General features: G+C 47.2%; 2 protein-coding genes across 2 annotated transcripts; one reads left to right on the forward strand and one right to left on the reverse strand.

Moving 5' to 3' along the window:
* Nucleotides 1-6,269: 6,269 nt before the first annotated feature.
* Nucleotides 6,270-8,710, forward strand: LOC119355562 (PTI1-like tyrosine-protein kinase 3). The gene is made up of 6 exons (XM_037622381.1): nucleotides 6,270-6,641; nucleotides 6,732-7,103; nucleotides 7,192-7,477; nucleotides 7,637-7,769; nucleotides 8,165-8,251; nucleotides 8,344-8,710. The coding sequence occupies exons 1-6, from the start codon at nucleotides 6,527-6,529 to the stop codon at nucleotides 8,458-8,460; spliced, it is 1,110 nt and encodes a 369-aa protein (XP_037478278.1). The 5' UTR covers nucleotides 6,270-6,526; the 3' UTR covers nucleotides 8,461-8,710.
* A 340-nt stretch (nucleotides 8,711-9,050) lies between these two features.
* On the reverse strand, nucleotides 9,051-15,879 carry LOC119355561 (CMP-sialic acid transporter 4). The gene is made up of 16 exons (XM_037622380.1): nucleotides 15,687-15,879; nucleotides 14,749-15,017; nucleotides 14,149-14,265; nucleotides 13,835-13,891; nucleotides 13,480-13,557; nucleotides 12,689-12,733; nucleotides 12,506-12,565; nucleotides 11,909-12,031; nucleotides 11,713-11,790; nucleotides 11,403-11,472; nucleotides 10,798-10,905; nucleotides 10,445-10,578; nucleotides 10,281-10,357; nucleotides 9,956-10,004; nucleotides 9,810-9,867; nucleotides 9,051-9,300 (listed from the first exon to the last, which is right to left on the reverse strand). The coding sequence occupies exons 2-15, from the start codon at nucleotides 14,917-14,919 to the stop codon at nucleotides 9,823-9,825; spliced, it is 1,212 nt and encodes a 403-aa protein (XP_037478277.1). The 5' UTR covers nucleotides 14,920-15,017; nucleotides 15,687-15,879; the 3' UTR covers nucleotides 9,051-9,300; nucleotides 9,810-9,822.
* Nucleotides 15,880-16,317: the final 438 nt, after the last annotated feature.

Here is a 16,317-nt window from a genome sequence, read left to right on the forward strand (position 1 = left end):
AAGGGGTATATCTCTCATGTCTCTAAAATTTTGTAGCAATTATTAACAACAACCTGAATCCAATTAAATGTTTGGGAGCCACTCTTGGAAGATGTCAAAGCCTTTTGCACCAGAAACGACATTCCAATATCAAGTATGGGTGACATCTTTACAAAGTGGGGAAAATCAAGAAAAGGTGGACGAAATAATGTCACGGGTGATCATTTTTTCATGTGGACACCTTCTATGCTGGTATAGACTCCATCACCACATAGTTTGATCATCATTTTAATGAGGTATCTTCATAGCTACTCCAGAACTTCTCTTGTCTTGACCCAAGAAACTCCCTTTCTAGGTTCAATCTGAATAAGCTTGCTAGACTCACAAAGATTTATCATGATGATTTCTCTCATTATGAACGTGAACATATAGAAGATAACCTTGATTTATCCATTATCCATATGAGAAGAATTGAAGACTTTAGAGATTGTCATGATATTGGTAGAGATGGTTGAACTTAAAAGGCATGTCATGTTTCCTACTGTTTATCGCCTCATTGAGTTGGCATTGCTACTACCGGTAGCAATGAAAACAATTGAAAGGGCCTTCTCATCAATGAAAATCATCAAGATTGAGTTGTGCAGCAAGATATCCAATGGTTGGTTTAATGACTTGATGGTGTGTTACATTGAGCGAGTGATCTTCAAAAGTTTGATCTTGTTAAAATTAAGGAAGATTTTTAGAAGGGGGGTAGGGCACTGCCATTTCCTGGGTCTTCTAGATGCCATTGAAATCTTCTTTTATCATATGTTTTAGGTTGTTTTTCTGTTGAAACATGTCTACATTTTTAGTATATTTGGTTTTTCATTTGTGTTGTGCATTGTTAGTGTGTATTGACTGTTTCGATTTGCATCAAAAAATTGTGCTTAAGATTTCGCCTCTCATCTTAAAAAAAAACTCCGACCTCCACCTCTCAGTGTGTGTATATTCTTTTGAAAAGTCAAACTTCATAGACTTTGACCAAATTTATTTATTTTTACTTTTTTTGAAAATGGGACATATTAATATCGTGAAGATATCAATTACATCCGGCCTCTGCACCTACGAGATGTTGCCAAAACATTAAGGATGCACACAAACAAAGGAGAAAATAAAAAGAAAAGGGGAAAATAAAGGACCCGCCACGACGATCAACTCCTCTCAATAGCAGCACTCATACCACCACGAAATACAACACTCGGAAAACATAAAAGTCTCCAAAAGTAACGCCTCCAGGAAGGAAACAGTGCACAAGCGCCGTCGTTGCCCGATCCAAGATCTTAGGTTTTTACCCTCGAGAAAGTCCGCACTCTCAAAACAATTCCTTCAACAAGGCAATCGCCAGGCACAACCAATGAAGGCCAGACCTTAGGTTTTCACCCTGAAAGTCACGACACGGCACCCGATCCAGATATCCTGGGCAAAATCTCCGCCGACCGTTTCGTAACACATCGATGGACAGATCAAGGAGGACCGATCTTGCAGCCATTGTCGTGATGCGAGAAGAGCACGCAGACCGCCACCTTTATCATCACAACAGCAGGCCCTCACGTCGCCGCGATCCAGCCTGCTGCCGCCAGGCCAGGCACCGGCACCACCACGGTGCCTAGCAACCGGCGCCGTCAGGCACCACCGCACCAGCCTAGAGTCACGAACGAGAGTCGTCACCCGCCCAAGCCCATCTGGGCCGCGCTAGATCGGTGCTCATGTACGCACCCGTCGTGGAGCAGTCGCGCCTCCCTATCAACGTCAGCTCGCGCTCGTCACCGGGATCCCGCCGCTCCACGCAACCGGATCATCGCCAGATCATGGGTCTCCATTGTCAGAGGAGTACGGGGCCGCCACGCGCGGGAGAAGGCCGCCGAATCGCCACACATGGCCCGCGGTCGCTGCGTGCCAGATCCGATCCGGCGGCACTAAGATCGATCGACGCCCAGAATGGTGGTCTTCCTCCTACCACCACACAAGGGGACGGGAGGTAGCATATCCCCGCCGCCCCCTTCACCGGCGACGCCAAGCTTTGCCGGCGGCAGCCTCGAGGGCGACGAGGGGCGGGAGGATGGGGAGGTGATGGCGGCTGGGCGTAAGGTTTCGCCCCGTGGTCGCCTGGAGGGGCGTCATGTTTGGCATTCTAGATGTATATGAGTATAATTGATTTGCTGCCAAAAATTGGTTCGCCTGGAGGGGCAACTACTTGGCTGTCTACAAGTTGTTTTGTCTATCTCACATAAAGTTACCAATAGTTGGCAGGTCTTGGTATTGCCAATATTTGCCAATGCCAACATTTGGCAAGACAAATATTGGTAGCAAACCAATTATGCTCTATATTTTTATTCACAAATTTAGTCAAAGTTTGTGAGGTTTAATTTTAAAAAAATATATGCACTGTATTATGAAACGGAAGGAGTACTAGTTCAAACATGGGTTTTGGTCAAAACACAAACGCGAGCAGGCCACGGTTGGAAGTGACCGCCGGGCGCCGGGTCACGCCTAAGAGCATCTCCAGCCACGTCCTCAACAGTCCCCCAGGCGATTTTTCCGCGCCGGCGTCCAAAAATCGGCCCAGTCACGTCCAGGAGCCCGTTTTTCGTCGGTTTGGGCCGAAACTGGCGCCGGCGGACCCAAGCCAAACCCGGCGCGCTGGGGGGCGCCCGGAGGCGCTGGGGCGAGTGGTTTTGGCGCGAAAGAGCTGCGGGCGCGCCGAATCAGCGACACTCGCCTCGTCGTCCTCACAACGCCTTGGTTTCTCACGGGGAATCAATGGCAAGGCTGCCGCCTTTTAGCCTTGCCATTGATTCCTCACGGGCGGCGCTTCGCGGGCGGCGCGGCGACGCCTCCCTTCCCGCCATGCGTACACATGGCGCGCGGTTATAAAAGCAAGGCCTCCCCTCGCCTCTGGCCGCACCCACCCACAGCCGCCGCCGAGCTTTGCTTCTCTCCCCGGGCGCAGCCGCCGACGACGTTCCTCCCCTCCCCTCTCTCCCCAAGCCCATCCGATGGACGAGCGGTTCCCTGGCAATGGGGTGGCGACCAACGGCTTCAGCCGCCGCTCGCTCCACGAGTGGGAGGCTTATCTCTTCTTCGAGGCGAACATTCCGGCACCATCAGACATGCGCGTCGGGCCAACGGGGTGAAGACTCAGCGCCGGTGGAGTCCCCATTCCCCCGGTGCCTGACGTCGACGCGCGTCCCGGCCTCTTCACCACCGAGGTCGACCGCATGCGGGCGTCGCTGACAGAGGAGCAGCGCGCCCTCCCGCAGTACGGCGCCGACACCCATGCGTCGTGGGCGGCGTACTTCCAGCGCCGGTAGGCGCAGCAACTAGCGTCCACCAACGAGGAGCCGGTGGTGGGGGCGTCAAGAACAACGAACAACGAGGGACGACAGCGAGGATGACGCGCTGCCACCACCGGTCCGCCAGGGGTCCAGTAGGGGTGGACGCGTGAAGGAAGAGAAGAACGACGAGGACAACGGCGGCAGCGGCGGCAACGGCAGCGACTTCGCCTCTCTCGGCGCCTTATTCAGCCTGTAGTCGCGTTTATTTTTTTAAGTCTTTTATCTATGTAAAAAATTATTTCAGTTCGCCAAAATAATGCACTGTTTCACCGAATATTTGTCCCATTCGCCGAATTTTAGTCAAATAAACGTTCAAAAAAATAAAAACAAGCGTATGTGGCCGACCCTGAGGCGTCGGTTAGGAACTCAACCGCTCCAGGCCGATTTTACCACCGGTTCACCCCAGGCGGCGATTTTTCAAGCCGTCTAGGAGCCAACGGCTCGAGATGCTCTAAGCAACTACTGTCGGCACGGGAGGCGATGACACCGCCGCGGCAGAGACAGATAGAGGGGACTGGTTCAACCTGCAGTGCGGCTGTGCCTGAGGTGCGGCCGGGTCTGACGGTACGGCAAGCCGAGCCGAGCCGTGCGGCCGGAGCATCTCTGGCCGGTCGCCCACCGCGCCCGGACGTCCCTCGTGCGCACACCGGAACTCGACGTGCAACGCCGCCGCAACCTCACGCAACAGCGACGCCTCACTCACTATATATTACCATTTCAAACGCGTCCAGATATATCCTCATAAAAGTCGGATAACAAAGCCCGACCGGCAACAGCGACACCGGCGACCGTGCGCCACCTTCCGATCCGGTCAGGGGTGTGGCCGAGCTAGCCTAGCCACCGTGGCGTTGGCCGTTGGCTTTGGGGTGCATGAAGCTAGCTAGCTACTGCAGCGGAGACTCGGTCCAACGGCCGTGTACTGCTCGTACGTCCACCGGGCGGGTCCCCGCACGAGAGGAAGTCTGCGGCGAGATGTCACGCTAATCCCAGCGACTGGACTACATATCACCTGCCTGCTCGATCGTTTCCCAGTCTCGGAACTTCGTCCACTACTTCCCGCCCATGTCGTCGTAAGCTTTCTTGCAGCGATGTCGTCCACAGGCCGGTAGCCAGGAATCGGGCTCATCAAATAAGCGGCACGCGACGCCGTTTCGTTCCGCACGTTGAATCACTTATACCGCGCGCGTGTTTTTTGCACCTTCGTTGAAGCGTCCGGATCGGCTGCGCTCACGTAAAAAACAGTATTTTTCCATCGCAAATTTTATATCACGCGACTGTTAGAGATACTTTAAGAGATCTATTGTCGGACGCTTCAGACCGGTCTCAAACACTTGGATGGGACGGATCGGTCATTGACCGGTCAAAAAAACTAAACTCATCCGAGCGTCTCAAACCGGCTCCAAACGGCCGCGCTGTCCGGCACCTCTCATATCAAGTCCAAATTTATGACGAATATGGGTCGGTCCGTGCACGCCAGGCACGTCAGCCTAGCCCACGCTCGCCCCCCACAAATATTTCATATCTAGCCTAAATCTAGGGTGGTCTGGGCACGCCTGCCACATTGGCCTGGCCCACCCTCGCCCGAACTCTCTCTCTCTCTCTCTCTCTCTCTCTCTAGCCAGCACCGCCAGCAGTGTCACCTCTGGTGGCAGATCAAGCGGGTTCTACAACTGGTCGAGCCCGTTGCGCAATGCGGAGCCCGGCGATGCGGAGGAGGTCGCCCTCCGCATTGCTATGAGGCAGTCGCTGCTCAAACAAGACGGTGACAGCTCCGGTTCCGCGGCGCCCGTTGCACATCGACGCAGCCCCGACGACGTCGTCGAGCCGTCCCGACGGTCGGACAGCTCCGGCCGCTCCACCCTGCTTCCTCGGCCTTCCAGGTACAACGCCGTCCACCGCAGGTTGAATCTGCTCTGGAAGGGGTACCCGGGCACCGGTGGGACCTCATGCCTGCGCCGACGCCGGCGCGGATGAGGACGCCCAAATCTAAGGCACGGGCAAAGCGCCAATAGGCGAGGAAGAGGGCGGCGGCGAGGAAGGTGCTTGCCGCGCGGAGGGAATGCGCGAGCACGTCGGTGGATCCCGAGGTCGCACTTCTCGTGTGCCACTCCCTCATGACGGCGAAGATGGATGTGTGGCGGCTCCGTTGCAAAATGGCAACATACTCTGGCTCGCAATCTAGTTATCGGAGCGTGAGGCATCCAAGGGGGCGGCGGCCAAGGCGAAGACGGCCTGGCATGAGAGGGAACAGGACCATCTGGTTCGGAGGCTGTCAGGACAAAGGTGCTCCGACAACTTTGACCCGACGGACGGCTCCAGCTTCTGCTCGGACGACGATGCGCTGCCGCACGTTGACGCGTACACGGAGGGGTAGAGCAGCGCCGGCGACCGCAAGGGAAAGGGTGCGGTGAGGAAATGGTGATTTCCTCCGCCCTTCTCCGTTTATCCATGTTTTATTAATGTTTTTATAAATTTGTAGTATGAATTGACATTGTCCACCGATGAACTTTGATCATTTTGTCCGGCGATAAACTATGGAGGATGGATTAAGCGTCTTCGCCGTGTACGTAGCGTTGCATGGGGTTGCATAGGTTTTTGAGGTTTCGGATATAAAAGACGTTTCTGTAGGAGCAAACATATGAGACGTGCCCGGTTACTATTTAGACGCGTCCGCGCAAGTTTAAGGAACTAGATTTGCTAACCGCGGGCGTAGATGCTCTAAGCGAACATGGCGTTGGCCGTTGGCGTCGGGGGCGCATGAAAGCTGCTACAGCCGAGACTCGGTCCAACTGCCTCGTACTACCAGTACGTTCCCCGGGCGGGGCCCCCTCACGCAAGGAAGTCCGCGGCGAGATGTCACGCTATTCCCAGCGACTGGACCACATATCACCTGCCTGCTCGATCGCTTCTCAGTCTCAGAACTTCGTCCACTACTTCCCGCCCATGTCGCCGTAAGCTTCCCTGCAGGCTGCAGCCATATCGTCCACAGGCCGGTAGGCAGGAAAATTTCAGCAGCTCGGTGTCGATAGATTCCGTGCGATACAAGACTAGACGACGACGACAACAACAACAACAACTAGTCACTCAATCAGTCAGTCGCCTCAAGCTTTCTTCAAAGTTGCACCGGCGCTAGCCCTTTCTCTTTCTTCTGCGGTGTGTGCCGCCGGCCGGCGATGAGGTGGTGGGAGAGCGTCAAGAGCCTGTTCGCCGACGGCGGCAACCTCGGTTGCCTGTCCTGCGTCGGGAGGAAGGCGCCCGAGGATCTCCACTCCTACCCGGTGGAGCCCGGTAATTAAGTGATCCAGTCATCCAGAGTTCTTCAGCTGCTCCATCTGTCTCCCAAGTAGGAGTATATAATTCTGTTTCCGTCGTGTCCAGCGAAGCGGAAACGATCGCGCGGCGCCGCTCCGGCGGCGGAGGAGGAGCCGGGCGCCATCGAGGTGCCGGCGGTGGCGCTCCGGGAGGTGAACGAGCTGACCGGCTCCTTCGACAGGGAGAAGCTGATCGGGGAGGGGTCGTACGCCAAGGTGTACAAGGTGACGCTGCGGAGCGCGAGGCTCGCCGTGGTGAAGAAGCTGGAGAAGGCGTCCAAGCACGCCTCCAACGACGTCTTCCGCCGGCAGCTGGCCGTGGCGTCCAGGCTGCGGCACGAGAGCTTCGTCCGCCTGCTCGGCTTCACCATAAGCGGCGACCTCCGCGTGCTCGTCTACGGGTTCGCCACCATGGGCACCCTCCACGACGCCCTGCACGGTACGCACGCACGACCTGCAAAAGCCCACGCCATTATCGACCTCGAGCTATGCACTGACTGTCTGACACGCGACGCCATGGATGGCAGGGCCGAGGGAGGGCGTGGGGGCGCGGGAGGAGGTGGAGGAGAGGCCGGTGCTGAGCTGGGCGCACCGGGTGCAGATCGCGCTGGACGCGGCGAGGGGGCTGGAGTACCTGCACGAGAAGGCGTCGCCGCCGGTGGTCCACAAGGACGTGCGCTCCACCAACGTGCTGCTCTTCGACGGCATGAGGGCCAAGATCGCCGACTACAACATGTTCAGCCAGGCCGCCGACATGGCGCGACTCAACCGCTCCACGCACACGCTCGGCTCCTTCGGCTACCAGGCGCCGGAGTACGTGCCTTAACCCTACATCATCTCATCTCGCCGCCGGCGTCCTTGTTAATTGATTGTTATTACTAGCCCACGTATTCGAATTTGACGAACGTGTCCATTGCTTAATTTGCTTGGTTTCTGATGAAAAACTGAATGCTGATTTGACTGGGCATTCAGGTACGCGATGAGCGGTCAGATGACGGACAAGAGCGACGTGTACAGCTTCGGCATAGTTCTCCTGGAGCTGTTGACGGGCAGGAAGCCGCTGGATCGGACGTTGCCGCAGGGCCAGCGCAGCCTAGTCAACTGGGTGAGCAATGCTTCTCAGTCCCATAATCATCCTGCCCGTTTGCCAAGCTAAGAAATTGCCAATAATCAATTGGTGAAAAGGTTTAACAGACACTTGATGGTTGATGCAGACTAATCATTTTTTCTTCTTTCTGATCTATCAAACAAACTATAACATCAGTTCAAGTTAATCTCTTGTTCTTTTTCCTTTGCATAGCTTCTAACTAGAATTGACAAGTTTTACTAGTACTAAAAAAAAGAACAATGCAATTACCACCCATGCAGAACATTCTCAAAGGATCCAACTAGCTTCTAAACAAGACAGAATTAAGTTACCGTGGCAAACACATTTGCGTTTTCCATTCCGTTCTCAAACAAAGTTTGATGGGCCTCCTGCTCCTACCGATGCACCTGCAGGCATCTCCGCTGCTGACTGAAGACAGAGCTCAGGAATGCATCGACCCGAGGCTCGGCGACAAGTACCCTGCCACCGGAGCGCTCAAGGTCTCTCCACACGGTTTCATCCCGCATTTGTGTACCTGAATCCATCGCCCAATGTAACAAACCCTGCAAAATTTGGTTGGTGTCCCTTGCAGCTAGGGAGGATCGCAGTGCAGTGCCTCCAGTATGACCCAACCTACCGGCCGTCCATGGGCACCATCGCCCGCGTGATCAACTACGCCGTCGTGCGGGACCAGCAGGGCGTGGTCTGATGTTTGTGACGATGTGCGCGTGCCGGTGTACGTGTGGGGAGAAGTTGCTGCCGTTGCCGGGTGTTCTTCCTGCGAATCACCGTGCATGCCGTTGCCTGTACTAGTACTACTGTAACTTTTTTGGAAGTTATGTGCTATCTGAACTTCGTAAGCTTGCAAGCCATGTTTGAGTAGCAGTTCTTGCCATGCGAGAAAACCCTGTAGCCCGTCGACAGAAGCATTCTATTTATTCATGCTCATTTCTTGAACACACGCACAAGCATACTTCCTCCGTTCCTAAATATTTGTCTTTCTAGACATTTCAAACGGACTACCACACACGGATGCGTATAGACATATTTTAAAGTGTAGATTCACTCATTTTGCTCCGTATGTAGTCACTTGCTGAAATATCTAGAAAGATGAATATTTAGGAATGGAGAGAGTAGATGATAGGGGTACTATTTTTTCTTCTTCTGTTTTTGCGTCAAGAAATATTTGTGGGCACATAATAAACAGAGCGCTGAGCTCGTCAGGGAAATCTGACATGCAGCATTTAATAATGGCGAGTACATATGGATATACCGTTGATACAACATTGAGCACACCAGTTTAGCCAAAAGGCGCATGAGAAAAACTATCGTATATAATCAGTGAATTTGTATGGAATAAGTAATGTGTACCACCCCCTCATTTGTCGCCCCCAAAAAAGTTGGGGGTCAAAAAAGAAAGAAAGAATAGGATGGCCTCTTACATATAAATATTTCTTTTCCTTTTACAGTTTACAAGAGCATTTGGTTTAATCTACCATGCTACAAATATTTGTGGTTCGCGGCAAAAAGAATTTTCTTCTATACCTACCTGCATAACAAAAGGGGAACAAGTTCATCAAAACTCTTGAGAATGAGGTGCCTCATATGTTAAGGATTTGTAGTTACGTGTGCTAAATATAAATAACACCAATTAATAAAACAAAAGTAAGTTATTTCTGTTGCCAAACAAAACAAATTATTAGGTTGCTGTAAGCCGGTGGGATCACTTTAGGTTACGTTCGGCCCATGGATAACGGATGTTCAGGTAATACTTGTTACAGCCCTGAACTCTTTTCCTATACTGGCTGCCGTGACAGATGCCAACCACGATAGCTACATGTTGACGATGTAAGCAAAGCTGTAAAACACTGATTGCAATGGCTAAACTCTAGATGCAGCAAATTGGTTGTTTTGTCTGACAAACAATCGAAGTGGTGTGCCAACATAAATGAACAGTTCCACACTATCGTATTCAAGGTTCAGAACTTTGCGACAGCATGATTTACAAAGTAAAACAGTAACTTATCTCGAGATGAAAAACAAAAGTATGAGACTCACCTCAAATATAGTGTTAGATTGGCAACAATGGTTTTCTATCATCGCTAATGTGGCTTGCCTGAGATAATGAAAAGCATAGGAAATAAGTCAATATAACAGAAGAATGTTATCCCAGATTTTATTTACTCAAACGATGTAGCACTTACATCATCAGCAGCACCAGCAGTCATATTTACAAAAGAAGAATCGGATGACCTGCCAAGAAGATTTTATTTTATCAGATTAGATGTTCGGAAATATTTCTAAACAACACAAATGCATGCCATCACCAGTTAATATGCTCATCAATATAACAGAGAGAATCAATAAAACAGTTTATTAATGTATGAATATAGCACCATGTCGAAGAAACTAGACAAGAACTTCAACTGCAACTCCCAGATATTAGAAATTTGAAGGTTGCTAGTTGACGCTTTCATTTCATATTAACATTAATATAGAATAGAAAAACAAGGCAAGAGAAATATTCACCTATGTTTCTGTGCATCTCCCAACTCTAAAGTTCCAGCTGGTTTGTCATCTTTGACTTTGGCTAATGGCGAGAAAAACTGAACAGAAATAGCTCTTATATAAGTTCAGTTGAGAGTCAGGACCAACTTGGCACAACAAGCTAAAGAATAAGAAACAACAATCACCTGGTGCATTGAGATAAACACTATTGAGATGCCTAATAGAAAGTTAATAGTCAGGGTATGTCCCAAAAATGCAGCAGATGCTAGACCAGTAAAAATTGTGGCCACTGTTGATGAGTACTTCTTCAAAATTGTGTCTGCAGTATGATCTCAGTTAATCAGATGGAAATATGAGATTATGAAAGCAGATTTCAGAACGAAGGGCCAAGGACAGGTAAAAATAATATGGTACTCCCTCCGTCCCAAAATAAGTGTCTCAAACTTAGTACAACTTTGTACTAAAGTTAGTATAAAGTTGAGACACTTATTTTGGGATGGAGGGAGTATAAGAGAATGAAATAGCGATCATCCTTTACCTGCATATTTAAAGAAGAATGAAGAGAGAATTCCTTGCGCAGCATTGTTACAAATGAGGAAAAAAGTGGCCCTTGAATGCCCTCGAAGGATATCAAAACTCTCTGGCCCTGCAACACATGGGCCAAGTTTAAATTATACATAGCTAATGCTGCAATAGCCAATAGTCACAAGAAGACACAAGACGCCATGGGGCATTCATGAAATGACTCCTTGGTGTCCAAATATGTAGTAAGTTAACAACAATGTGCAATAGCACATGGCTTAAGTTCCAGACTTTCTAAATTAGGATATTTCTGCAAGATCCTAATGATGCTCAAACCACATAGACCATAGTTCACAGCACAACATTTTGATCAACATATCAATCACTAAACAGCCATTCTATTTGCCTGCTTTGTAACCTCGCAGGTAAAACAGAAACCCCAGCTTGTGTACCACACCTATGTAGTTTGTAAAACCTAAAAATTACTCAGCAAGTGTTGTATGGAATCCTATTCTCCTAGCCGCACACATATAGACCTTCATAGTACAACAGTCTCAATGAATAACACCCTTATTTGTTGCCAATGAAAGCAAGTTTTCACTTTTCACATAAGATGGTTACCTTGAAATATGACGGTTCCTAGGATACCAAGGAGATTGAAAATTGCACCATAACCATACAGAAACACATTCTGCATATTATGTTAAACAGTTAGGATGAATGGAAGGAATAAAAAACAGAGGAAAGTGGGAATTGGGCAAGTGCATATTATGTTAAACAGTTGAATGCAAGTGGACCAAACTGGTAAGCATAAAAATGACATGATAAGGATGTTCGCTTATTGTTTTTAGGCAGAGAACATAGTACGGCATTATGCACATGGACTATTACTATTTGAAAGAGCTGGAAGACAATCCTTAGTCGGAATTACCTGAAGATAGATGTTTGTGTCGAACTGACTTTTTAATGCATACTCGTTGTAGACAGAGGCAAACGATGGGACAGTAACCTACAATTTCACATACATATATATACATGCATGAACTCTGGATCCAATAATGGTTTAGTCATCTGAAGCAACACAAAAAAGATAAATATAAAGATCAAACAGTTCAGTAGAAACTTACAAATATTAGTGTGTATATGTATGCAATTGCGGTGACTGGAAGACCAAAAGTTTTGGTGCCCTCAGGCATTGAGCGTAGTTGATTCACGCTGATTCCAATAAGCAGCAGGGCAAGGGCTTCCCACTAATATTTATCAGAAAAAAATGGGGTTATTTATCAATATTGCTGAAAGCATTTGAATTACAGCGTTTGCAGAACACATACTTGTGTGCATTAGTTCTTCCTATATTTGATTAATTTGAAGTTGCAGTATTAACCCTGGTTCATTTTTAGCCAATTCAGGATTGCGGCTGAAAATGGCAACCATCACTGGTAGCAACTGATTTATATTAGTACTACAGAGGTCATGAGAAATATAGGAAACAAAGGGGGAGAACAGAACTTTGACAAAAGAAGTTCAACTTGCCTAATGACTTGAAAATTTCAAACAGATTATTAAATGGAAATAAATCAAATGTATTCATCCTAAGCCATTAATGCCTTTTCTATTTAAGAAACACCTAAAGAAGAGAAATTATCAGGTGAACACAACAGCATGAATCGGTATACAACTGTAGTTTAGTAAAGATATATAGATAGTTGCAATGCCAGCCTCACCTGAATTATAGAGAATTTCCTTCGCATTATAAACTTTAGGAGTACAGCTATGACGAGTACCTGGAATGTGTAGAAACGAGTATGATATTAACAGTTTTGCATTTTCCAAACAGATGTAAGCACGTATTCACAGACACTGCATGGCTAAGCTCGAGAACATGGTAATACATGAAAAATGAGTACCTTCAGGTTGCTTAGCATCTTCACAGTCGAGGGGTTGAAGTATAACTGCATCCGAAGTATAATAAGATACTTTACATGACAGAAGAATCACTTCCGGCCTCTGCATCTAGGATGCACCCAGCCATTTAAAAAAATATAATAGTTGTAACTAAAACCAATGTCATATGGAATACCAAAAGGTACAGCAGAAAATATTGCATGGTGTGCATTGATTTAATATATAATAATATAAATGCAGCAAAGGCTCCATGTCCAAACTCAAGAAAAAATTCAAAAAAATGGGTAGATGAGAAAATTAGGATTTGTTCATCATCTGTACTCCTACTATGATGGCTTTGATTTCTGCCTTTAGCGTAATCCTTTGTCTGACAAGGAAAGAAAAATAGAAGGCAGAACTAAAAGAACTATCAGAAAATCCTCGAAGGACAAGAGTACAAGTTGGTACTAAGAAAATCCTGCTGTTTGGTTGATACAAGTTACTAACAGAACTGATATGAATCCAGCTGGCTGAATATTAAATTTGAAGTGAATTTTTGAATTCATTAATTAAAATGTATGGTTTGATCCTTCCAAATGAAGGTGATAATGAATTTCCTTCTCGAGACGTGACAGACTTAATTACACTGTAACATAATTATCAAAGATGCATCGTCTCGTACATGTAAATTGATAAACTACATCAAAATAACTGTAGGTTTTGTAAATATCAGGAGTGCCAAAATATTTACTGGAGAAAATACGAGTACATTGCACAGAAGAATGGAAGTTCAGCCAGTTCAATGAACATTTACCTGCATGATAAACTTTAAGTAGTTGTTGATGGCATATAGTAGAGCGGGAATAGCTAAGAGTACATTGTTACGGGCTGCCTATACAAGAAAGGAATTGACAGGTGAAACAGTTAGTTACCATACTAGGTACGGAGCTATAATAAATAAATAAGATACATGAAAACTGAAAGCAAGTCGGTTGGGCATAAAAACAACAAAAGAGATGAGCACCAATTGTTCCCAGGAATTGAAAACAAATAGAAACATTCTACATGCGGTTTAACATTAGAAGCAGAAGTAACATCAATTATTTTGTGCATGTTGAGCACAGTAACAAAAGAGTACAAGGCATTCTATGTTCTAAAAGATAAATCACCTGTACAAAGGTCGAAACTGACAGAAGTGACTTCTCCCCAACCTTCTGTTTTCTAGACTGTCAAATAGAAAAGCAACAACATTAGGGGGGTAACACCTTCAACGCAATAGAACACACACATGCATAAATTCATTACTGCCGGTCTAATAAAAAATAAAATTGTAGTTTCTACAACACTTTGATTACCATTGCCAGTATTGACAACGATGCACTAAAAAGTTGATAGTTCATAGCAGGATAGTATACAGATACAGATACAAGGACTGAAACACAAATAACAAGTAAGGAAAGGATATAGGCCGACAAGAACTAACCTCAATTATTAGCATTATCATAGCAAAGAAAACTTTTGTAACTTCCGTCAAAAAGTTAACACTGATGGGACTGAACTGAAATTTCCCATCAACCTTGCACATAAAGACTAGGATAGGCTGCAGAGCAAAGTAAATTATTAGCACAATTGCAAATTGTCTGCAATCAGATACACGCTACAGATTGACTACATGTTTGTACGAACTCCACATTAAAAATGTACAGGTAGCCATTAGCCGATTTACTATTTACTCTAGGTGGAATGCTACCGGATCTGCCAATATATCTCTTTGGCAAATTGATGATAATGCATTTTTAAGGGAAAACAACAACTGAATCTTATGACAACACTATAGCATGAAGTCCGCGGATGGTACCCGTGTTTGGGAAATTCAGAAAAAAAAAATCTCCGGCAAATTGAGAGCACAAGCAAACTTAAATTACTAGAAGACATAACCATGCTCTATCAGAAGAAGCACATAACATGGATTTGGATTCCCATTATCATGTTACATTTTCCAGTGAAAATATGACGCATTCAATCCCATCCAAACAGGTGTTGATTGGATATGAAGTTAACTATCATATTGAAAATGAAATACCTGAAGGCCGACCAAGACGCAGTCCCCGGACACAAGAAGGAAGGTGAGCACGCGCTGTTTGGATGATATCTTGCTCTTGTGCTTGTCGTATGCCCTTGATATGCTCCTGGGGGTCCCCGCCACCACCTTGGAGTGGCAGACACTGCATTCCATCACCCCATTCCTCTGCATCTTCTCAAACCAACCAGGACCAGCAGCACCACAAACAGCACCAGCAAGAGATATATATCACTCTATAGCCGTGACATGTAAGGATTCCCTGCGCACACCTGTGTCCAAGACAAAAAAAATCAAAATGAGCAAACTAATCACTGCAAACCGAGTAACTAGTACTCCCTCCGTTCCAACTTATAAGTTCTACTCCCTCCAATCCATATTACTTGTCGCTCAAATGGATGTACCTAGCATTGAAATACGTCTAGATACAACCATTTAATCGAAAAGTAATATGGATCGGAGGGAGTAACATTTGTTTGAATCGGATGCATGTAGACATGTTTTAGTGTGTTTGTTCACTCATTTCAGTCCGTATGTAGTCCATATTGAAATATTCAAAACGCCTTATAATTCGGAACAGAGGTGATATTAGTTAGTCTTTCCGTCGAAATTCACAACATTCCGCAGATTCACGTATATCAGAGCAGAAATGAAATTTAACAAAAATAGCATGGCCGACTGGCCGTGAACATAAAAACACGTACTAACTTCCAAAGCCCGATATGATCCCCCATGAGAAACTAGCTAGCTAACCCATGACAGATCACAAAACTCCTAAAAAAACATGCAGCATAGCTACTAAGTCATTATCAGGTGCAGAGCAACCGCGTGCTGCTACCTACCTACACCACTGGATCACAAGGTACACTAAACAAGTTCCAGCATCGCAGAAATGAGGAGGACAATGAAGATATCAGAAGAACTCGTGCCTTCGACTGTACCTCGGGGGAGTTGGGATCGGCGGGCGGGATCTCACAGATCTAGCCCCGCCGGAGCACCGGGAATCTGGCCCTGTCCGCTGGGCTCGGCGCCGCCGGGTTGCTTCGGCAACGCTCCCGGCAGGCGCGCGAGTGCTTGCGTGGGCGGGACGGCGGGTGGCGTTGCGAGATCTCGGGTTTGGGCGGGCGGGAGGGGGCAGGGAAGGGAGGTGTGAGCGCGGAGGTGGAACCGTGGACGGGGAGGTGGCCGTGACGGACGGGAGGAAGGCGGGTGCGCCTCCGGTTTATTTATGCGTTTCGGGATTTGTTTTGACCTCCTTCCTCTTTGTTGGAGGAAATGTTGGAAAGTCCCCGAGTTTTACATCTTTCTTGTAGTCAGGCAGTCAGCCTACATTGCAATGCATTTATTTTGTTCAATCCTTTCTTTTTGTAATAGATCATGGATATGCAATGCATAGTGGTATGCCCTCCATCCAAACAAATTGGCCTAATACATATGTCAAGATTTGATTTGACCATCGATATGATCAACAATAGATGAAATGTATGCTATAAAAATTATACTATTGAAAACTCCTTTTAAATATTGACATATATATATATATATATATATATATATATATGTGTGTGTGTG

Source organism: Triticum dicoccoides, chromosome 2A (assembly GCF_002162155.2).
Source record: "Triticum dicoccoides isolate Atlit2015 ecotype Zavitan chromosome 2A, WEW_v2.0, whole genome shotgun sequence".
NCBI lineage: Eukaryota > Viridiplantae > Streptophyta > Magnoliopsida > Poales > Poaceae > Triticum > Triticum dicoccoides.

What these genes read in the sequence shown, in the direction of transcription:
- LOC119355562 (XM_037622381.1), top strand. Translation starts at nt 6,527, where the DNA reads ATGAGGTGGTGGGAGAGCGTCAAGAGCCTGTTCGCCGACGGCGGCAAC. An exon ending in CCTCCACGACGCCCTGCACG is followed by an intron (nt 7,104 to 7,191) that starts GTACGCACGCAC and finishes CATGGATGGCAG; the next exon opens with GGCCGAGGGAGGGCGTGGGG. An exon ending in CTGCCACCGGAGCGCTCAAG is followed by an intron (nt 8,252 to 8,343) that starts GTCTCTCCACAC and finishes TGTCCCTTGCAG; the next exon opens with CTAGGGAGGATCGCAGTGCA.
- LOC119355561 (XM_037622380.1), bottom strand. Translation starts at nt 14,919, where the DNA reads ATGCAGAGGAATGGGGTGATGGAATGCAGTGTCTGCCACTCCAAGGTG. An exon ending in TGATAATGCTAATAATTGAG is followed by an intron (nt 13,892 to 14,148) that starts GTTAGTTCTTGT and finishes TCTATTTGACAG; the next exon opens with TCTAGAAAACAGAAGGTTGG. An exon ending in ACACAAACATCTATCTTCAG is followed by an intron (nt 11,473 to 11,712) that starts GTAATTCCGACT and finishes CATAATATGCAG; the next exon opens with AATGTGTTTCTGTATGGTTA.